The 24,240-nt window shown below is 43.5% G+C and overlaps 1 protein-coding gene across 6 annotated transcripts in view; it reads right to left on the bottom strand.

The window, feature by feature from the left end:
* The window catches only part of ADD3 (adducin 3), a 98,518-nt gene that overhangs the window by 22,143 nt on the left and 52,135 nt on the right, over positions 1-24,240 (bottom strand). For 4 of the 6 annotated variants that reach the window (XM_035329490.1, XM_035329495.1, XM_035329494.1 and 1 more), the window contains one exon: positions 4,098-4,321. In XM_035329490.1, coding sequence (XP_035185381.1) covers positions 4,098-4,292 — 195 coding nt within the window. In that variant the 5' untranslated portion in view covers positions 4,293-4,321. Of the gene's footprint in view, positions 1-4,097; positions 4,322-8,651; positions 9,006-23,010; positions 23,111-24,240 lie in introns of those variants that run through there. The other 2 variants (XM_035329493.1, XM_035329492.1) reach the window with 2 other exon arrangements.

The raw sequence follows: 24,240 nt of genomic DNA, 5'->3' as shown, positions 1-24,240 counted from the left end.
TTCTGTGATACAGACGGGCACAGCCGAGCTACTGCTGTTATGCAACAGCGGCACTGAACCTGCATCGCCCTGCGGGGCCGCAGGGGCCTGATAAGTGCTCCCAGCCAGCACAGAAAGAAAGCAAAGCGCGATGAGATCCTGCGAGCCAGCTGCTTCTCAGCCTCAAACTAAACGTGTTTCATGGGCAAAGATGGCCAGGGCACACCCAATGCACCTTGATGAGCCACAAGAAACGTTCCTGGGTAAGCTGAAAACATAAACCAGGCATTTAAATGCCAATAGCCAGGCATCTGTGTGTTTCAACCATTCCACTCATCGCCTCGTACACAAATTTGACTACTTTTTCCTTACATAGATATATTTCATAATTCTACTAACTCAATCTTGTATGCACACCAAGTAAATTAACACACCCTCTCCCATTTCCACCCTGACGCTATGCAGCAGGCAGGCGGCTGCTGCGCCCCACGGGCCCCCACAACCCAGCGCCTTCCCCTGCCCGCCTGGGGGCTGCGGCCATTTCTGCTGGCTGTGTGCTCGTGTGCCTCCTAGATAACAAAGTGACCGCTCAGCCTCCGTACAGGATAGCTGGGCAATCATGGCTTTTTTTTTTTTTTTTTTTTAAATTAAAAAAAAGTGGTTTTGAAGCTTTCAGTTGCCATGGTGAGGGCACCAGCGAAATGCCAGAAGGAAACAAAGGCCAGGAGCACTTGCATACCACAGCTTAAATTAGGGTTTTGATGATATAGCAGATAGATGCTTACTCACTGAAAGAAGTAGTTATTCTGTATAAGCAGAATATGATTGTTTAGCATGTAAAATGACAAAACAGGTTTTAGTTTTAGAGTTAACCACAGAATTTATTTATTTATTTTTTAAAAAAGCTTTTCCTATTTTGGATATGTCACAGGTAAAGTATCTCAGACCCAACGTAAAGCAATGAAATTAGTCTACTGCAAAAACGTATCCTTTCCTTTAAAAATAATGACACAGTAGCCCAGTACCCAAACCTTCTGAACTTGCAGGCATTGCTGAAACAAATCTAAATGCTTTTCTGTTAAAACCATGGCCAGTTGTACTTCCAATGCTATCAGGCTGGATGTGGCTAACCTGGCTGAACGTACTTTCTTTCCACCAGACAGACACGGAACAGCACATGTCGGTCCCATCAGATTGTGCTGGCCTTCAGACACACATGGGTTACACGCAGCATCAGGCAAACACGCCTGAGAAATCACTGATAATGTCAGGAGATTCTTCGTGGGCAGCGTTGCAAAACTCCTATGATTTGTTTAAGACTTATTACAAACAGGCTCCAAGACATTAGCAAACATCAGGGGTAATGAGAAGAGCTTTTCAGTAGCCTTTAAATTATTTAATTTGGAAAGGGAAATTGCACATCAGAGAGGAGCAGTCAGACTGCACATCAATATGTGCATCAAATGGCACATCAGAGAGATGCAGCAGTTTGATGTCTGAGGGTGTCTGGTCAGGGCTGTAGCCATTACAATAACACACACTGCTCAAAATATGCAGTGGCTCCTGAAATATATATATATATATATTTCCATGCTAGGGGATGTAGCTTTTCCTACCAGGAACAAAGAAAAAGGCTTGTCAATTCAATATATGTGTACCAAAGCTTCCTCCTGTGTGGCAGTGCTTAACCCTTTAGCTTTATATCGTAATTCTTTGTTTGGAGAAAGTACGTGTTCACTCAAACTCACCTCGAGTCCATACATGCTCATGTATTTTTAGAAAAGAAAGGCATTATCCCTGCTACATACACTGCACAGTTAGTGATACTTGCCAGGAGATGAGTCAATGACTGCTTCTCCGATCTGAATGCATACATCAACATGTATGACCGGGTGAAGATTTACCAGTGAGCAGACACTACTTGGAAGTGTGTCTGATAAACTCTCTTCCTCCTCTTCCAAAACACCTTCAAACCAATTCCTACTCGTCAACTGGAATAAACCAGAGTAGCAACAAAGCTTTATGCAAACTTCTAAAACTGTAATTCTGAAGCTGTACAACAAAAGCATGATGCTCAATGCAATCCTGGACCTGTGTGAGGCAGACCAGTAAGAAGACAAATGCTTTCTGGTACTTTTGTGAAAAATATTGTATTCATGAGGAAACAAGATGATAATTTTCAGTCCTGACTCTCAAGAACATTGTGTCACATTGCAGCCAGACTCTGGAAGAAATAATGCAGTTTCTATCTCCAAATCAGTTATGAAATTCACTTGATGGATGTTCAGTCACAGATGCTGTATTACAACTGCTTTTATTTCCTCACAAGAGAAACCCTAGCAGTGTTCCTTTGAGTTTTCTATTTTGAGAAAAGAGATGACAGGAGACAGGAGGAGAAGGAAGCTGGTAGCTCAGGCACCTTCTCTCTGTGCCTGCTCACACACTCAGCTCCATGTCCTCATCTTCTCCCTGCCAGATGCCAACGGCTGCCCAGCCAGCAGGCCCCTGGCTTATTTGGATGACTGTTCCCTTGCAAAACAAAAACTTGCAACTTATTGGCAGCTCTGAACAGTCACTTCCCAAAAAGTGCTGGGCTCAGTTTCTCCTGCAGCAGGACACCAACAACCTCCCGGCAACTCTTTGTCCTCCAGCCGTCTGCTAAAGCAGTTACCTAGAGTCAGAGGTAGCACCTCCTCATCCCTGCCTAAAACCTGCATGCTGACACTTCACCTCTTAAAAAAAATAAGAAAGACTGAAGCAGAGACATTTATTACACTTGGCAGATGCAGCAAATGGTCCCCCTGAATGCTAAGCAAATAGTTACGCCCAGCAGATTCAAAGCTTCCATTGGAAGAACCCAGGAATGCCACACACACAAGCCCAAACAAGACCTCTGTAACTTATTTTTACTCTGCCCCTTCTCAACAGGCCGCGGATCTATGCTGTGAGTCCTGGCTACTTATAATGGGAGTATTTTAACAGGAAGGAGCAGACTGATCACATTTTACAATTGAGTGTTTAACATAATTTTATCATGATTAAAGCATTATGCAATACCTCCTTGGAGTATTTTCTTTATAATAGAGAAGCTGGCTGCAGAACTAAACTTGCACAAATGGACTCAAAAGCAATAAATTCCTTAGTCAACAGGTTCACATTATACCCAGAGCAACGCACAGATCCAAGAGGCACTCCACGACAACACTTTAGCAAACAATCCTGTTATTCATGGATGACTATAATAGGGTGATTACTAACAGCTGCTTGCAATCTCATTACATATGGAAAAGCTTCAGGAAAATGACACAAGAAACACCCCAACTTACAGAGGAACTGAACAGGGAAGGATCCGTGAAGCAGCTTAACCCCTCCGCGCCCCGCTGTCTGCATTACTCACCTTACACCCCCACCCTCACACAGCCAGTACTCCCCATGGCTTCAAAACACCAGTATTACTTTATAATGCATTCATCAGCTTAAATCCACACAACACACAAATTACAATATGAATTAAAACTAATCTGAGGGTGGTTCAATAGATTTGAGTGTTACGTGCAGTCTACACAAGTACTGAACTTAGACAACCACTAGAGATGTGCTAATACGGCCACGTATGGGTACGACTGCCCCCAAGTACATGAGAAGAATGCACAGTCTAGTATTTAAACGACCGTAGCCTGCATTAAAAACGTTAATTAAAGCATTCCTGATGCAAATGATAGGTTCACACTCCAAACCAGGAAGCAGAACTCCTAGCAATGCTGTAATTTGTTCCTATTTCACCGGTGACTCCTTTACTCTCTTCCCCGAGCCTAAGTTTTTAATTAAGTACCCTGCAGCCAACCAGATCTTTTTGTAATGCTGTAATGAAGCATAAAACCATAAAAGCATCAGGAAGAAAAAAAACACAAACCACTCACAATAAAGACTGTTTGTTCACGGACAAAAAGCAATGCGAACAGAACGTTGGATCATCTGCTTCATGGCTCTTCTTACAAGATGGTCCAGAGTTATTCTAACTAACTGTGACACAGTTTTCTTTAAGTCCCCACAAGTTAATGAGAAATCTCAGAAAAGAACCTTTTTTAGTTCTCAGCCCCCTCCCAAATCCTACTCACAGGGCTCTGCAGTATCTGAGTGACCCTCTTCCTCTGCTCCATCATGTTGAAGTCCTGCCTCAGGTCCGGGGACATGTTTCTCTCCCGGATATACTCTGGGTCGTTTTCATTGATGCGATCGAAGTACCTCTCCTTGTGAGGCATCGTGGCAGGGGGAGGAGTAGTGATCACCACCTGACTGGCATCAGTACTCATGCTTCAGCTCTGCAGATGATGGCCCTCACCTGGAGAAAAGTGAGAAAGGGCGAAGAGTGATTAGCAATTAAAAGGAGGACTTTGAATGCAGCTTCCAAGTTTGGACACACACAACCGTTCTCTTCAACTCTGCAGAATGATGTTTAGAATGAGAGCAGAACAAGTGAATAATTACCGTAATTAGGAAGTTAAGGAAAAACTGTAGAAAAGTGCCTAAAAACCACTAATGAGATCTCTGGTACTTTGAAACCATCTCTATTTGAGTTCAAATAAAAACCACAGCAGAACAATATTACAAATAATGAAATCCAAAATACACACTATATATTTTATGACAACATTTCCTGTCTCATTTTACATCACATTCATCACCCCCCAACATGTTTTTTATTATATTTCTCCTTCCTGACACATTGAACTTCAACAAAACACATCCAGAAGAACGGGGCCTCTGCTTAACGTCTGCTCAGAGCTCACCTCCCAGCTCCAACGAAGGCATCCCTTAATTACAGCGCTTCCAAAGCATCCCATAGCTTCACTTTAGAGAAATGCCTTTGGCCCATTCGCAGCCTGCCTGCAGATCTCTGCCAGTGCCTGTGCTTGGAGTTGATGCTCAAAGCGAGCAAAGCAGCAGCAAAGGGTGGCACTGGGCTGCGGCTTCAGCCGCTGCAGACATCAGGGCTTTAGCTCGTCTCCTCTGCTGCAGTCGTAAGCAAGGATTCTCATCAAAGCTCATTACATTAGGAACGAAAAAAACAACTTTCATGTCTTGCACTTAAAACATCATTAAAAAAACTGATAAGCATTTGTAAACACAAACAGAAGCAGATCAAAAGCAGAAAATCTGACGCCTGGATTTTCATACACAGAGTCAGGCTCGGAAACACGCTGAGGAACACCGTTCCTCAGACAGGCACCAAGAGGAAGGTTTTCTCAGGTTTGAAGAACAAAGAGAAGCAAGATTTGTAGGAAGAGGTACTATGAAAATACATTCTAGCATGCAAATACCTACATTCAGTAACGTACTTAACGTAAGAATATTTGCATGCAAACGTCTTTAGTATATAAATAATTCACAGAACAGCCAAACGTGAAGGAACGTCGCTTGGGAAGCAGCAGTAAGCAATGTGCTCCAACACGATACTGTCAGAGGCTCATAACATCCCTCCTTTGGGTCACTGCGAATACTTTTTGCAGCACTCTTAGCATCAAACCGATGCAGGGATCTGAGCTGTGCAGCTAAAACCTCCCACCTCTTCCAGATGAGACGCTTGGGGAGAGTCCTCCTAAAGCAGCTTTGGCAGCCCCAGCCCTCCTCCCGCCCGTGACGAGCCCCAGCAGCATGCTGGCAGGAGGCCGCAGGTTTCTCTTCAGCCAGTTTCCCACCGCGGCACCCAGCCGGCTCTGCTGGCACGCTGCAAGGGCAGTGCAAGCACGAAAGGCTTGGGGCACTGCTGCGCTGCCCCCAAGTGTGAAACCCCGGCCAGACGGCACCTACAGAGCAGGGAAAGCACTCACAGATAAGGCACAGCAAAACCACGTCGCCCAGTTTCTTATATATTACAGATTATCACTGAATTACAATGCTATCCAGCTTCACACCCAGCTTTCAGGAGGGTGCCAGGCCTGCTGGATGAACACACCACGTCCTGGGACATATAATCCACATCCTGGACACAAGCTCCATGAGCTTGGACGGTTTCTTTCTGGAAGCTGCGTTGCACTGGCTGCTCTGCCACAGGCTGAGCTCACTCAGCACCGGCTGGCTGAAGTCTGCCACGCACGGCTGGTCGGCGGATGCTGGGGAGGAGGCGAGGAGACACTGCTTGCTTCAAGGAGGTGGGGATTTGGGGAAAAACATTCAGTCCCTGATCTTTTCCCACTACAGACTGTAATTAGTTAATGCCTTTTCATTTAAGTCTTTGCTTGGGGCAATGTGCTACAAGCAGGGGTACAAAAGGAGAAAAGGTTTTGCTAAAGAATGAGCCATTGTCTTTTCCAGCTATGAGCGCTGAAGCAGAAGGACAGCCCTGTCAGGACAGCGCTCAGGGATAGCATCACAGCTCAACCTCCCTCTGTTCAGGTTAGAAAGGAGACCCTTGTAAATCTAACAATGGATTATGTTGTTCCTTTCCCCCTGCCCCCCAGAAATGGTGGGGTTTGAGAGAGAAAAGGCAGCCCATCATGAGGACACACAAGCCTACCAGCTCGGTCTCCAAGCACCACAAGGCACCACCAGAGCTGTTCTCCATCCCCTGGGGCAACTGCCTCCATCGGGGTCAGAACAGACACCCTCAAGCGCCTGCTGGTAGATGAAGCTGGTGTAGAGATGCAGAAGGTGAGAACCTCACTCCAAGTGGCAACTACCCAGGACTCCTGGTCATTACTTCTCTCTCAGAAGAGCTGCCTTATCCAGTTGTTTTTGCTGAAATGCTCCTGCACCCGGCAAAGCCCAAGAGGCATGTTGCTGCCCAAGTGCCAACCCGCGTGGCTGGTCGGACCAACTGCACGCATGTCTGAGCTTCAAAAATCTTTGATTATTATTATTATGATTATTTTAAATAGGTTTACAGGACACAATTAGTTCAAGTCCATTACTTTGCAATGCAGTCTTACAGTGACAGAAAACCCCATTCATCTGGAAAAAGACACAAATGTGGCTGGCAATGCTCAAAAGCCACAGAAGAGATTTTCTAATTGCTCTGGACTTCATTTTTTCCTCTTTCCTGCCAGATTGGTTTGTTACCTCTAGCCATTAAGATTACAACATTAAAGTCCTTGTGCTACAAAACCCTCCATTACTGGACATAATATGGGTATTGGGTCCAGTTGTTCCTACAAGACCTGGTTCAATGCCTGCTCTGTTGGGCCCAGGCTGACTCTTGCATAACCCCTACTGTTCGGCTGGAAAACTTTCAAACAAATCAGCCATTCTTTTATTATTTGTGTCTTGCACTGATTTTTTTCTAAAAAGGGGTCAGTTGTTAAAACATGTTCTGCTGCTGGGCATCTAAGAAACTGTACCTCCTTCTCAGCACAGGACTGGCAACGACACAGAAGCAAAGTACCCCCAGAAAATCTAGCAGTTGAAGTCTGTGAGTTGTGATTGAGAATCATCAGTCTCTATCCTCCCCTTTTATTTTCTTGGGCCATTTTTTTACCTAGCAGAAAATCAGTTTTGCTGCAAGGCTGCTTTGGGCTTCCACTCCTTCCAGCGATGCTTCTGAGTTAGAGAAAGAGCGAGCTACCACCTTCCTGAGCAGTAACATTTCCTATGCATGCTGTATTGTTTGTGTCGGGGAAATCTGTGGTCACGGAGCCTGAGATTCAGGTGGGAATGAGAGACCTCATGCCCCTGCAGCAACCAGAGGCTAAATCTGGACTGGTCAGAAGGGACACACATACACACAGAAGTAGAACCTGACCTAGGATCTGATTCTGTCCTGCTGACACGGTCACTCGTGCTCAGCCGAGATGCACATCTCAGCCCACATTTTGGCCTAACTTGCTAAGCCATCGTGCCAAATAGACTCAAAGCACGCAGAGGAGCGGTTTTGGCACCTGTGGTTCAGCTCCTCCAACGGGGGGGCAAAAGAAACCCTGAAAAGCAAGTCAGTGTGCTCAAGGTTTTTTATACAGGAATCCCCATCTCTGCTGAAAATACTTTTAGGGACCTGTAAAACAAAACAAAACAAAATTGAAGCCTTTGCTGCAGGGCACTCGCTAACATCACCCTGCTGCCCCCACTTACTGCCGAACCGACCGCTGACACCACCACAGCAGAAAATCGGCTGCATGCTGCCTCCCTCTTATGCCCTCACAGCTCATCGCTTTGGCCTCTTTCTGTTCTGTATTTTGCACCTGTAACTGGGCGACACGAAGTAGAGCATGGCACCTTTGTCAGGAAGATACACAGCTCTACTTAGAAGTCAGTTTTATTTAACAAAAGTTTCCAATTAATTGTAATAACTTGGAACCGGGCCTTGTAGTCCTTAAGTCCTGATCGTGCCCATCTGACACTTTGTAATGTCTGAGTAACACGCTGTGCTGCTTTTGCTGGAATAACTGTTTTCAATGTCAAATCACAGAAGCAGCTCAAAAATAATAATGAGGTCAGAGAAACACAGGGTACTGAAGGAAAAAAAAAAAAACACAATACAAAAAACAATAAAAAACCAAGAGCAAGAAAGAAACCAAAGACAAGGAAAAATTCTTGCCAAAGAACACCCCAGAAAGCACTGACTTAATGTATCCTTCACAACATACTGGGCACACATAATAAATACCACCATAAGAGAAATTCAGCAACAGAAAAGGGACCAAATGATTAGATCGCCTAGCAACAACTCATTAACCTACCTTTTATTCTGACTTTTTATGGCGGGTTTCAGCCATCCCCATTTTCTCTACGCAGTGCAATCCATCTGTTAGAGTTTCCAGCACCGTAAACCAACAGCGTGTGCACCACATAATTAGCTGCTTTGGCTGATTTCAGGTCTGAGCTCTCAAGCTAGATGAGACCGCATCCGAGCACTTCTTTTACGGAGCACATTGTGTTATTCTGCTCTTGCTATTTCTCGCCTGCTTGCTTTTAAGGAACAGTCTGCTCTTTCTTCTCCCCCCCTCCAGTATCTTGTCTGCCAGGAGACTTGTTGGAAGCAAGCTGGATGTCTCTTGATCTCAGTTCCAGCCTCCCTGTGAAACAGGCAGGTTCCAGTCTGAATCAAAGACTTGGCTCTCGCCAACGCTGTCAGCTACACAAGCGAGATGGCAGAAGGAAACACGCTTAAGGAATATGAAAGAATGGTTAAGAAGGACAGGAAAATAGGTAGGGGAATATGGACTGAGACTAAGGCCACCGTCGCTATCTTTTAGCATCAGGAATTCAACTTGCAATCCTCTCTTCTATAAGTTTTAGTAGTGATATATTATTGAACAATCACATCTGTTCTAGGACAAGAAACTTGGATAACACCTCAAAACTCATTTATTTTCTCTCTCTTGTTTTTATTCTTTTGATCAGGACATCAAATACCATAAATATCTGACAAGAAGTTGACAGATTACATTACCTCTTATGTTACAAGGGGCCTGGATTTCATTTATCAGTCTCACTTTACACATTGGTAAGAAGAATACACTGCACATTCATACACTAGCATCTTCTAAACTTAACTTGTGGAACTGAAAATACCTGTACTAGGCTAGGTAGTTAGCATTTGTTCAAAACTAACTGATTTTACTAATATACAGATTCTGTACGCAGGTACTCAAGGAAGTCAAACTGTCAAATTACACCCTCACACTGACACAAGGTAGTATTTACATTAGGAAAAAAAAAAAAGGCAGTCACACCTCCCGCCAACCCTCCCAGCCATCCAGTCCTTCTGCCTCTGTCACCTCTTCACGTTCGTGCCAGCTTGTTAAGTGGGATGGGTAGAAGAAAGTACTCATCTGCTGATTTTATGTTTTGGTTTATTTTTTCAGTTTGAACTTTTGTTTTCCAATGGCTGTTACTTTCGGCTGCATCAGCCCCCCGGCCAGCTCACTGCACAGCTACCCTGTTGTTGTGATACGGAGCTGGTAGCGATACGGGGCTGCTTCACGCTGCTCTTCCTAGCACAAGGCAGGCACAATGACGGGTCATACTACAGCCCAAACTGGTTACAAACCAAATATGCTAATCCATTGCCATGCACTTAATTTAAGTCCTTCTGCTTTTGAACAGAGTAAACGAATGAAATAGTCATCATCTCCTTTCAGACACCACATTAAGGAGACTGTGGCGGCAGGATATTTTTCCTAAGTACGAACTTGAGTATATCTGAACCCATTTTTTGTTTCTGCACTAAATCTAAAGCATCAATTTTGCATGCTCATATGGTGCAACACTGAAGTCAACATGAATATGCAAGCAGTTCAACTCATGCTTCGCTCATTGCGAGCTGGAGCTGAACCACAGCCAGCTTCTTCTCCACTGCCAAAAAGTGAGATGGCATCATGCACTGGTGATACCCACCCAAAACACAAGGACGGCACCTTCACCCGAGGACGTGACCCTTGCTGAGGTGGGGAAGGTCACCTACTGTGTGCCCACCCCATGCCCCAGCAGCAGCACCGGCCTGCCGCAGGCTTCACTGCCGCACTTGCTGCGCTGGCCTGCCAGGATATTGCAGCACAAGCTGGAGTGGGAAAAAGAAAAGAAAAAAGCCTAGAATGAGGGTTTGATGCATACAATATGCTCTGCCACATGGCCATAAATGCTACTTGCATGTGTTAAGTCTCAGAACTGAACTTTTGTACTTAACCTTGCAGACACAAACTACTTTAGTCATACGTGTTCGGGTATCCTTTCACTGTTGTGCAACAGCTTTTAACGATGGAGAGCCCGTCGTGAGCTCCTGCTCTGGGTGGCAGAACTATGAAGAGCACCAACATCCCCAGAGGAGTGCGCTCCCACACTGCGGGGCCTCCCTGACTCACTCCATCCTCTTGCTTGCTTGCACCAGCATGGTGCTACGGCCGTGCAGACAGCAGGAGCACTGAGATTGCACTGCTCTTCACACACACACACAAATTGTGTCCCCAAAAACCTCACTTTAAGAGAAGGTCAGTCACCCACAGATACCAAGCTGGTTCATGTTTCCCTGTCCCCATACTTGTTCCTTTAAAAGCAAATTTTCTTTTGCTATTCCTATTTCTTTTGTACTTAAATATTTTAATAAGTACCCAGGACACTGCAATTCACCAGACAGTTTTAATTTAAAGGTGAGGTATGTTTCGCTTGGATGTAAGTCTTATTTACATATGCAAACCCATGCATATATTTAGAAATGACATTGAAGTGCACTCTGAGCACCTGAGAGCTGCCACCTCTGCCTGGGTGCACAGGGTGACCAGTCCTACGAAATGGTGTGGAGTTTGTGCAGGCAGGCTATTTCTGAGGCAATTTAAAAAATCACCTCCTTAAACTGAGTAAAAGCACCAGACTGGCTAATAAATTAAACCATTTGTTAAGCAGTAATTAGCTTCTGTACTTACTAGACTTGAAAAGCATGTCAGTCCTACCTCACACCCACTTTTCCTCTGTTTCTCTTCCACCTTCTATACAATGAAGTTCACGAAAAGCACAGTAAAACCGAACTCTGTGACAAGTGCTCAAGTCTGTCTTGGTTTACGCTGTTTTTCTGTATTAGTATCAAAATTCCCACAGATGTAAAGGCTCACCCAAAAGCACCTGAACACCGAGCTCAAACCGCCTGTTTTTATGGCATGGCAAGACGGCTCTCCTGGAGAGGTGTCCTCGCTGCGGCACAGGGAAGGAGACCTACAGGAACTGCCAGAGGAAGACCTCTCCCTGCGGCACATGCAAAAAGCTGCTCTCACAAAGCACAGCAGCACTGAACAACAAGGATGGAACTGAAGTTAATTTCTACTCCCTCTTCTACATTTTTCTGCTTGTTCCCACTTTGATCCAACCACCGCTCACAGAAAGCATCCTCCCAGCCCCGCTGCCCAAGCGGACTGGGTGAGGACCACAGCAGCAGAGCAGACTTCCAGCCCATCGAGTTGCACACTTTCTAATAATGCATTTCGTCATGGCATTGAGGGCTGCTACAGAGGATCTGCAGGCAGAGGGCCCCCCGTAGAGCAGACGACAGCGCAGCAATGCCAGCAGCAGCGCCGGTTTTCAGATGGAGACAGAAGCACGAGGCCTCTCGTAATGCCACCTCAGAGCTTACACACCCCAAAGAATGAACTGTTCATCCCCATTTCATCACTTACTTTAACAACGCCCCTACCACAGTATGTCATAAATTGATTAGCAAATATTTACATGTTACAAAGAATCTCAATACTTATTAGTTGTGTGTTAAAGCCTTCCTTTATCCACTCCCAAGGCTAGCTACTAGCACTTGAGAGCACCAGCACCAACACAAGTCAACCTACAGAGCAGAGATCACATTACTGGTGCTTGACCTTCCTTACCTCAGGTGACAAAACCCCCTCAGAGTAATGTCAGGGAGCTTTAACCCCGAGTGTGCATTTCCATTTTATTTTAAAACCATAAATGCAGACAGAAGACAGAAATACCTATTTTTCAATAAGAGCAATTGCTTTTCTTTTTTTGGTTTTAAGGATTCTGATGAAACCTTGGCAACAGAGCACTGCAGCACCAAAGCAGTTTCAATTTTTGGTTCTCATGACCTAGCTTATATTCATGCTACAAACTGAACGAGGTTTCAAAAACAACTGTCAGCAAAGAGGAACGAAGTACATCACAGGTGGAGAAAAAAGATTTTATTTTAAAGTTGATACTGTTTTAAAGAAAGGTGGGACTTGGGTAATAAAAAAAAATGGGCAGTATTTTCCAAAACATTAAAACATAATAAAAAGCTATTTTTTTCTTAAAGACTTATCTCTGCTTATCTACATAATCACTTGTGGTTAAGTTACCTAAAATATTTCACGGGTCAGTAGGCAACAGAGAGCTAAATTAAAAGATTATGTTCTGGTAGTGCTTATCCGTACTAAGCTGTGAAAGTACGCGAACACACAACCCGCACACACACACAAGCAATAGCTGAAAACCTCCCTATATCCTTTGGAAAAGACGGAACCTATGTTCCTCTACAATATAAACTAAAAACTTATCTGTGAGAAAAAAAACAACACAAACATGTAATTGGAAAAGCTGATTGCAGCCGAAACCTTGCACGTTTTGCAACACCCTTCCCCTCCCACTCCTGCAACTTCCTCTGGTGACTTTTTTCTGGGGCTTCCTCTGAGCAGCAGTGATGCAGGAAGAAAACAAGTTCACTCTTCACGCAGACCTATGCAGTGTTACAGACAGAAGAACGTAGTTTGCTGCAGATTTTTTTATTATTATTTTTTTAATCCCATTGATTTACACCAACCTGGAAAGCAGCATTTGGAGCCACGAGGGCTCCTCTGGCAATCTGTGAGAACCCTCCCTGTTCACTGGTACAATGCGTGACATAAGATAGCAGAGAGGAATCTTATCGATCCCAGGGCACATCAGAAGCCTTGATTTATGACAGTTTGATTATCCCGAGAAGTGTCACGGCCAAAGCAGCTGCCTCCCGGGCCTGAAGGAGGTCAGAGGCTGTGACGGTGGGCAACCCAGATGATGGACACGCAGCAACTGCTGGATTTCACACGTGTTTACACCAACAGCCCATCCTGGGTACGGCAGCACGCAGCCAGACCTTTTTATAGCCCAAACCTCTGGGGTTCCTCCTCTTCACACCAAGTCCTAACCTTTCCCCTCAGCAGCGAGCAGGCCGACAGCCCGGCGAGGCCCTGCGGGCCGCGGACCGAGCACGCCGCGCTGCAGCTCAACGCCCCCCGAACTCCTCGGCAAGGAAGGGGAAGCCCGGCCAACAGCTGATCCCAGCAGGGACATTTGTAATCAGAGACGTGAAGAAAAGATGAAAGTGTGCCAGGCCTTCGATCATAAAGTCTTCAGGACAATTTGTATCTTTATTTATGTCACCACGCCCTGCGTGATTCCCCCAAGTTCACCTCAGGATCTCTGAATCACTCTACTATAAATTTTAAATATGCAGCAGCAACATAATCCATAGTAATTCACCGGTCCCAGCTTAGCCGTGTAAAAGTTGACTAACTCCTCAACAAAAGGAATTTTGACACTTTACTGACCCGTACAGATATTTCATGTTAAACAGAAAACGTCACTTTAAAAAAGCTGATTTATGATAGTAATAGCCCAAAATTAAGTATGTTTTAGATAACACAACTGCATATACTTATTTCATGTGTGATGAACAGGTATAGAGGGAATGATCACAGATTTTTAATTGTAATTTAAAATAGTAATTTTAGGAATCAGTTAAAGTATGAAACAAACGATGGCACCGACCCCAGGCCTGACTGTGCAGCAGGCACGTTGCCACTGACCAGCTGGGAGAAGAATGGAAAAACAGGCATCTTGAGAATAAAGCTAGAGATTTACTCTAGTAAAAGCTCACCCAAAAACATCCGTGAACTGAGGTGTAGAGAAGGTACTGTTAGTAGGACATTAACGGCCTGTATCATCCACTGGATGGCATAGGGGAGACAAAACAGAAACAACCCGAACCCCGTAGTACGCTATTACCAAATTATGCTGAGTGTCTTTTCTCACTCCATTCAGTCTCAGAAGGATGTTGCTTTTCTTTTCATTACTGGAATAAGTTTTGCCTCAACATATTGGACAATTTTTCCCCTTCTTGGTCCATTTGCAACCATAAATTAAATGCTAATGTGTGTTAAAACATAGCAAGAAGAAAGCAGCATTTAATTAAGGTTGCCAAATACATGCAAAATTCTCATCTGCAGAGAACTTAACTCGATACACATACCTTATGCTACGATTTTTCATGTTTTCTTGGCTGGCTTGAGGTGATCCTACCCTTCCCAACTCATGCGTTTCAGCTCTCCAAATGCCACCCCAGCACATCTGCCCATGAAGCGAGGGTCTGAAGTGGATACACGAACATCAGGGCTAACAATTATTTGGGAGAGGAAGGCAGGGGAAAGTATGGAGCAGAGAAGGGCCACGAGGTTCAGAGGGCAGCTAGGACCTCCTTTATTAAAGTTCAAAAGACAGCTATACTTAATTACCAAAGTTCAAAGCATCTTGCTTTAATTATCCTTCCCAGGGAAATCCCTAGATTAATGGTGGTGCACTAACGCTTTTTTCTGTGTTTACTCACATTTCTAATACTGTCTTCAGCTTGCTTCAAAATAATTAAAAAATATTTGACTGGTAAATCCAAGAAGTTTCCACTGCAGTCAAAGTCTTACCTACATAAATATGCACATTAATCTCAATTGACTTGGCCTGCATTTGACCTGTTTCTTGTCTCTGGCACTTTCTGCTAACAGCTAGAAAAGCAAATTGAATTTAGAGAGGCAAAGGTCTTATATACCTTCAGGAATGGAAAATTACTCAACTGGATTTCAAGGCAGCCAGTCTGAAGTCAAATGGTCATTTTGGACTTAGCCACAGTGCTGAGCAGAGAAGCAGATGTGCCCAGCGCAGCAGCCAGCACACTCCTGAACAAGTGCAGAGGATTTATTGACAAACGCCTTGGTAGGACACACTGTGAGGGTACGGTGAGTCAGTGCTAAGCGCATAGAAAGTAGTTTTTAAGATGTCAAAAGCAGAATGTATAAATACTTCGTAATTAGGCTACTATTTTCCATTTCAAGCAAGCAATTATCTCTGTTCATCATTTTTTTTCATCATCACCTGCAAGCATTGAAAGTCTAGATGAAAAAAGAAGATGCTCCACAAACTACTCCAGTATCCCAGCATGGATGCACTCCGCGTACTGTCCACAATCCTGGGTACATGCAAACATCTGCAGGGGTTGTTTCTAGAATGCAGCCTGACATCAAAACCTGCTGGAGATTTACACTATATTCTCTTTCACCTAAGCAGCTACATGAAACATGAATTGGCCGATTTTCACATCTAATGGTTAGCCAGTCCAAGGCATCGGTGACAGAATTTCCTAACAGCCAAGGAAGCACCAGCAAACAGCTTCACAGGATACATACTTTCTACCAAAACACCATCATAGAAGTGAAGAAAAGCTTTTCCACAATTTCTATAAAGTGAAAAACAAGGCAGGCTCCTAGAACAAGCTGCAGCAGCAGCAACTCATGCCCAGTTGCTAAGACCCAGGTCATGATTTTGGATCAGCATGTGTAGCCTCTAAGTGATCACATACCGAGCATGGCAGACAATCCTGCTAATCCTTCCCCAAGCAATTCTTCCATTTTTGACTCCTGTGTTGTTTATAGCATAAAAGTTGCTGTATTTGAATTTTCTAAGCTCATTTGTATACCCACTAAAATCATATTTGCCTGTTTGCAATTAACGTTGCTTATATTTGCACTGAAAGCCAGGAACAGGCACGTAACCCACTGGCTGGGAGTTCAGAATCTTTGAGTGTGAAGAGATGTGGGGGCAAATACTTCTTTCAGTTATATTGTCATGAATCAAAAGCAACTGATTTACAATTTAATCAAAATTACTGTAAAAATGACACTGTAATTTTATCTTTGGCAATGCCTTTTTTTATTTATTTTTTTTACTATTTAACTCATGGAAATCATCCCAGATAAACAGGGTATTTCAGCTTATGCCATTAGAAAATTATTGATGATACAGAAATGTTAGAGGCTACACAGATTACATCTGCTGGAAGACTGAAAGTAAATCACATCTTTTCTATGGCTTTCAGTTATCTTGGTCACTTACATTTTGGGTTGTTTTCAACACCTGTAAAAACCTAACACTGCTTTAATTTTCATCAAGGAATTAGAGACCTATATAGTAACATATGACCATGCCAAAAAAAAGACCATGAAAGCTGATTAATAAAGTGCTGAATAATAGTTGATTAGATGCCTGCCAAAGGCTGCATTCACAACAGCATCCACAGACATGCAGGAATGCTATGTGGGACAGCACCGCACCAGCAGGATCCAGCTTTGCAGTAAGCACCACATGTGTGCTGGAACTCATCTCCTGCTCCAAAGAGGGAAAGAGGAGGCTGAGGAGGAATCTGGTCCCCCTAGTCTGGTTTCAAAGGCTTCTGGAGGGATAACAGAGGATGCTTTTTTTGGAGTTGGGAAGTATTTAGACCTTTTTCCCCCTTTAATAAAGATGCATTCTTCTATTTTGCTTAATTGTTGTATTATTTGAGGCAGTGATGTAGCAGGATTTCTGTTTTTCATCTTAATTATTGGGTGGCACTTTCAGTGTGCATTAGAGTAAGTATTTAAGATACCATTTGTGAGTTACTGTAGGTTCTTTTTAATTCTGCAGCACATAGCTATGGGATTTTGAATTCTGCCTGCCTCATCAGCATTACGTTCTCTCTGTGATAAATGATCAAAATGGATCAGAGTTAGCACTGCAGAGCAGTTACAAAGAAGTGAAGGAAAGTATGTGAAGTTTGTGCTGAATGAACAGACTGTTTCCTGTGACTTCTGGCTTCGAGCTCAGAATGCTGGGATTCATAATGAAAAACACTCCTACCTGGTGCATAACCCCTGCCCCTCATTCAGAGCAATTATACAATACGAAACTCGAAGACAGGTTTTCATTACGTGTATCCTGTGTTCGTTTTCATGTCACATTGAAAGTGGTGTTTGTAATCCGGTGATTTTGAGCAACAAGGCCTGGGGTTTCTCAAAAACTAAAATGGGTGGAACTATTCCAAGTGGTCACATTTATTTTTATTTTTTTTTAAGTTATTCTCAACTGTCACATTAATGAGACATTGGATACAAAGCTTTTAATAATTATAAATATGATATCTAAAATAACAAAGCATGCAATAGAGAATGGTAAGTAAAGAAATCCACCCTGTCCTGCCCCCACCGTGATGGGGCAGCAAAGAGCCCGGTGTGCCCAACTGCCCAAAGGTAGGTCAACAGCTCTCCTGAGCTAACAGTGCTTTGCACCCTCTCACTCTGTGTCAGAAACTACTGTCCAGAACAGTAACTGCTCTAAGGCAGCTGTCACAGTATTATTTTCATCCATGTACGGGACATACACAAGGAAAAGTAATTACCAAGTGCTGCCTCATTTATTGTGACAGCACAATAGTGACCATTCTCAAAACTACATTGTTTGGAAATGCAATCAATGCCTTTAAGTTACTTGCCTGCATTACATGTACTCCTAAGAGGTTTTGCGCATTTTGCAATAAAATATAAAACATTTTAAATTGAAATTGTCTCTCTTTTCTAAAAATTTGATCATGAGTTTGATTAAGTATGTCCACTTTTACTGGACTGATTTTTTTTTTTTGTCACTGACCTATGATCGGATGGATTGAGCAACTTACGCCTCATTGCAACCTAAGCATCAAAATCCTACAACTTTATCTTCTAACCAGATATCAACTTTTGTAATGCATGCGAGAATTATTTTCTACCAACTTGTACCAAGTTTGGCTTAAAGTAACCAACAGGTTCAGAAGCTACATTGCAGGAATGAATACGTGCATACAGTGTGATCACAGAAGACCTCAATTTCTTAGAGCACAAAGTGAGCTGGAGCTCTCACTGACACGCAGTGTGCGACCAGACAAGTACAGAACTTAGTTCAGTCAAAAACCAAAAACCCAGCCAACAACTCCCATTAAAATTAAGCTTAACCTGAAAAGGAGGATAGCAAACACAATTTTGCAGACAGAGACAGTCCAATGTGTACTTGGATAACCACATTTCCTTTAACAACAAATAGCATTTGCACCCATGGTGGTAGTATTTCCTGAAATGCGAGCAAACAATGCAATAGATATGTTTGGGAATTTAAATATGTAGTATAAAGACAGCATGAGCCATCAAAGCATACTAAACAGTGTTACAACTGGTATCTATAAATAGCAAAGGTTCACACTTCAGAGAGAAGACAAGCATTCAGAATTCCCCAAGTGTCAGTGAACAGTGACCTCAGAGTGCTGGTTCCACCTGAACGAAAAAAGCACTTAACAGAACTGGGAACTGTATTAGCAGAATAGCTTGATTTTTTTTTCTTCCATGCCCTGTGCTTTCATTTCCAATTGCATCGTTATCACTAACAAAAAGACAAATCAATTCAAATCATATATTCGAGAGATTCTATGTTTTAAAAAATTTGTTATTCTTGCAGCTCATCTGACCTCCTCAGTACAGCTATGACAAATGCTCAGTCAACAAAAAAAAAATCTGAACAAGATGTGTGCTCAGAGTATCAGTTAAGAAATATAGCTGCTCTGAAACATTAAGGAGAATACAAAAGGGCTTCTACAATAGTATAACCTTTGCCTCTGTGTGCTAGCATCACAGTTTACATGGTTTCCATGGAAACCCTCTGCAAACATATGAATGTTCTTGCTGCGTTAGATGCTGAACAGAAAATCCTTTGTGACCATTCCGGAGGGCCATGGCCAGTGCCAACCTCCCAGTGAAATAATGCCCCTCACTATGCCTTTGCCCAGCAGGCTCATGACACACTCTCTCACATGGTACAGCTGCTGCCATAGCTTGTTTTTCCCCCATCTGAAAAAAAGAAGTGTATGTCGTATCTTTTAAATGTCTCTCCTTGCATCAAGAGCGTGCTTTGCCCCCATCAGACTGATGGCCAAGTCCCCAGGACTGGACCCTCAGATGCAACCCAAAAGCTGTAAAACCAGGGCACTGGCTGGGAGACTTTCAGCAGGCTCCAAGTCAGGGCACAGGGGAATATATTTACATAATGAGTAGGCAACTGCCCAAAGCGAATGCCACAATTCCTCATTATTAAATATCTCGAGAAAAGCAAATTAAAAATATATATATATAATCCCAGGATGCCACAAGTATGCTGGTGAAGAAGGGAAAACAAGTTTCACCACTTGTTACTTTTTTGTAATCGACTCACCAACTGACCTACATAACACTCAGAATCACAGAATGGCTGAGGTTGGCAGGGACCTCTGGATGCTGTCTGGTCCAGCCCTCCTGCTCAACCTGGAGCACATTGCCCAGGGCCGTGTCCGGACAGATGAACCGCTCATGTACTGCACAGGCTCCTTCTGCTGCAATGGAGGCAGAAAAATTTTATCCAGGAGAGTACAGAACTCATCAGGACTGGTTTCTGGTTTTGGTAGTTAAGGGTGTGTGTTTGAGTGAAGGCTGAGGGATCAAGAAAACTTGTTTCCGTTTTATAAAGGAGGAGCTACTGTCAAAACATCTGAGTGTTGTGTCCCTCGTGAACTTCCTCAAAACATACATCTCCCCTGCAACTATAAACATTTTAACCAACATTGAGATAAAAGCACATCTAATAAAGTGAATTACAAGTGCACCTTCAAGAGACCCAGTCTGTGCACACAGCTGGACGGCACCTTGTTTGTAAACTGAAGCATTCCCCTGTATTCTCATTTCTCTGAAATGGAGCAAATTCACAGAACAGCAAGTCTGACTCTCTGATCTGAGATATCAGTGGTGTAGTTTATCAAATTACTTACAGATGTGCCCAGTCTGAGGCAGGACGGTGGCTCCAAAGGCTACATTGAGGAGAACAGCGAGCCTGCAGTCTGTGCGGCGAGGTGAAAGCCTGACTGTCCGATCCCATACGAAACAGGAAAGGTCAACACCTTATTGTCTGTAAACAGGCACTTTAGTGATTAAGCTATTTTCAGACACTATTACAGTCCCAATGACAACAATCAATACAGTAATAGTTTTGTGGCGAGTGCTGCAGAAGGAATACGACAGAATTTGTACCGGGAAGAAAAACCACGCTCTTACTATGTCAACACCCTTGATTTCTCTGTTTATTTTTGTCCCTTTACAACAGGAAGCCCCAGCAGGAAGCTCCCAAAGCTGACACCGCCACCACCCTCCCGCCCCAAGCCCCGCACACCAGCTACCACGTTACTTCTGCGGCCCGGCCCGCGTCTCCCTGCAGCACCGCCTGCGGAACAAAGTAAATACTGGGTTAGCCGCAGAGCTCTCACTGTTCCCCTGCTCTAACAGCCCATTGTTCGCTTGCGGTTGCCTCAGCAAGATAAAACACCAAAAAGCAGTGTTTCCGGAGGGGAAAAGCCTTCCCACCGGGTGTCACGGGTCCAGGGCTGGGCTTTGGGGGGGGGCAGGCCTGCCCAGCCGCCCCATTGCTTAGTGCTGGGGGCAAGCCAACCGTACACAGGCCTGCTCGGACCACACTCTCCTGCTTTGCTGCGCAAGAGCCATTTCCAGTGGATTTGTTTAAAGTCCTGTTAATTCCTCAGCAGGAGCTGGACGGGACCTGCTGGGGTCCACTCTGACCCATCCCATTGCCCCCCAGCCTGGCTTCTGGTGCAACCTATGTCAGCACCAGGTTATGGGTAACGGCCACTGCAGGTGATATTTAAGCACAGGAGATGATTACAGACAACATTTAAGCACAGGAGAAAGGACACAATAGACAGAGAAATTAAACCAACCATACAGGAAATGATAAAATCGAGAAGTCACTCATTTAATATTTTCAACCATATCCTCTCACCCTATAAAGTGCACTGAACTTAATTAACATCCCACTAATGAGACCTCCGATTGCCCAGAACAAAGCAATAATGAACGTGAGCTCTGTTTCTACCAAATCTACCAGAAAGATTTTTAAGGGTCTGCTTTCCCGCTGACATAAACACATGACTCCCATTAGCCTTAATAAAGGAAAAGAGCATTCAATGAGAGATTAATTTCCCAGGACTGCACAACTAAACCGTGGCATGCCTAAAACACACTACAGGCTGCTAAGAAAGGGTTGGCTGTCACAAAATCATAGTGACAGATCAAATTCTTTCATAACTTTCCCATGATTTTTTTCATCTTTTGTTATAGTTCAGAGTTTTTCACTTCAGGATGGAGAAAACGTTCAGAACTTTTGACAAAATTACGGAAAAGCAAATCAGACAGTGGAAGATTTAGCTCATTTTTAGGCTGAAAAATACAATTTCAAACACGGACTTTTTGTTTACTTTAATCTTAATGCATTGTCCCTGTATACTATTTTTGACTATACAGTACGTAAATCCTTACTCCCACAACAATGTAAATTTGTTGACAGGATGATAGGTTAAAGTTTATCTTTCAGGCCGCTTCCCTTGCACCAGTCATAGAAATCTAGTTATGTCAATTTATGTCCCTCGCAGTGCTCAGCGAGGCGAGGAAACGGAGTGGAGTGCCAGAATGTGGAAACAATGCAAAAAAAAAAAAAAATGCCAGAGCTGAGCATCCGATGCTTCAGCTAAGCCCTACATGTCCACAAAAAACTCTGGGATTAGTACTGTGTATCTCAAAGCTGCATTAAAAAGACTTAATTCTGGATGTGAAAAGCATATTTAAGCATCTAATAGAAGTTTTTTCCTTTGTCTTTCCTCCACAGCTCAAGTTTATGAGTTTCAAAATGCTTGAGGGCTTTTCTTCCCCCATCCCAAAAATCCAATTTGATAGGCAAAATGAACATATTTCATGATGTGCTTATCATAAGAAACCTACTTGACAATCTAAGACATTCAATACTATTATGGTATACATTAATGAACGCTGTTTCACACATTGACCTATAGCTTTCCGAGAGAATAGACTCTCTACTATCTCTTACTGCAATGGCCAATAGAGGAGAATATCTTGTTTGCTACTACTTATGCACACGACAAAAGCCCATTAGCACATACACTCACGGAAGCTGAACTGCTTTGATATAATAAACTGAGATATGGAAATAGAGTGCAACAGTTGCTGTAGCTGCATGACCAGCACCGTGCTGTATTTTAGAGCCATATATTAAAACGCATCTTGTGAATTAAATCAAGATTACCTATTTTTGCTCAGCCATACAGAAATATTTTTTTTCCATAGAATTAAAACTGAAATCTGTAAAGCCAGTACAGCAAACTATGATACTGTGCCACAGCAAGATCGGTCCTATGCCTGACACGGTCACAGCATACACTTGAAGTCCAGTGGCCAGTCCTCTCAGAGCTGGCACTCTGTTCCACTTAAACAGAAGCAAAGCTAAATCCCATGTTCATCAAAAACCAACTAACCAAAACAAACATAGAACAACTGAGGCAAGCAGGGAATAGCTGACTTAAGGACTACACAGATACCCATTGCACTGGAAAACCACACTCAAAACACAAAAATTGTAACTCACCAGCCATGACACTACTCTGAAGACAAAAAATCACAGAAGTTTGAAATAGAAGATAATCAAAATACATGACAATTTTCTTCAGCAACCATCCCTGACTGTTCTGTCAAATACACAATAGCAATAGCACAAAGCATCTTTATGACAGGAATGAAAGGCTCTTTAAATGCTCCTTTTATTTTTTATTGAATGAACCCACTCTTACACAAAGTTCACGCAACGATGTCTCGAGCTCCAGCACTGCTAAGTCACGTATTTGATTGGCCAACTGTGGCGTGCAAGTTACATGCAGAACAATCCAAAACATCTATTAATTGCACGTAATGACTTCATGTGGCAAGTCAGGTGGTTGGTTAAGACATTGAACTTGCAAACACTTTAAGATATGGAGTTACTGGTAAGATTAAAATCTTTTCAGGGAGTATTTCACCATGACTGACCAAACACTTCTGGGCTCACAGTCACTGGCTGGCAAAAAAAATTAAAAGCAAAACAAACAAATACGGGTGTTGAGAACCAAACCCACAGGCTCCTCCTGACAGCAATGTTAGATTTGGTGTGGTTTGCTCTTGTCACAGCGCTGTGACTCCTTGCTGATGCTGCTTCTCGCTGCACAGAGGCACGCTGCACCACTCCTCCCCCTCACCACAGAAATGCCAACAGACAGTGGTCACTGAAAAGATACCATCAGATGTGGCAACTCCAGAGAAACCTTCCCCTAAGGAGTGTTCAAGTTTATTCATGAGAAAAGGGTGGAGAAAAACCACAGCTACAGGATTCACAAACACGAACTCACGGGTTTGTAAAGTCCATCACGCCACTGACCTGTCACATAACCCACAGGCAAATGCAGCCGCAGACTCCCTGGATCGAGACGTTCCCGACAGGATAATATTACACTGCCCACCTACTCTCTCTGTTCTTAAAACTGCTTTTTGCCACTTTTAATCTCAGTCAGACGGGGACGAGATTAAAGTACATTAGGAAAGACAGGGCACGAAGCCAAAGCAGAAACCAACCTGCTCCTAACCCTTGTTTTAACAGCCCCTTGCGCTGAAGGGGAAGCTAAGAGCGCAGTTTTCATACACTGCCCACTGCCTTGAAGTGGATACAGACACAGTACTGGCCATAAAAACAACTGCAGCTCTATGATTTCCTAAATATTTATCATTCAGACACACCACAGTACAAAACCCAGAGCTGTGTTCCTGATACCCAAGCCTTTCTGTCAAA

This window comes from Oxyura jamaicensis, chromosome 6 (genome assembly GCF_011077185.1).
Source record: "Oxyura jamaicensis isolate SHBP4307 breed ruddy duck chromosome 6, BPBGC_Ojam_1.0, whole genome shotgun sequence".
NCBI lineage: Eukaryota > Metazoa > Chordata > Aves > Anseriformes > Anatidae > Oxyura > Oxyura jamaicensis.
Note: the sequence above shows the minus strand (reverse complement) of the source record. Positions and strands in the feature narration are given on the sequence as shown.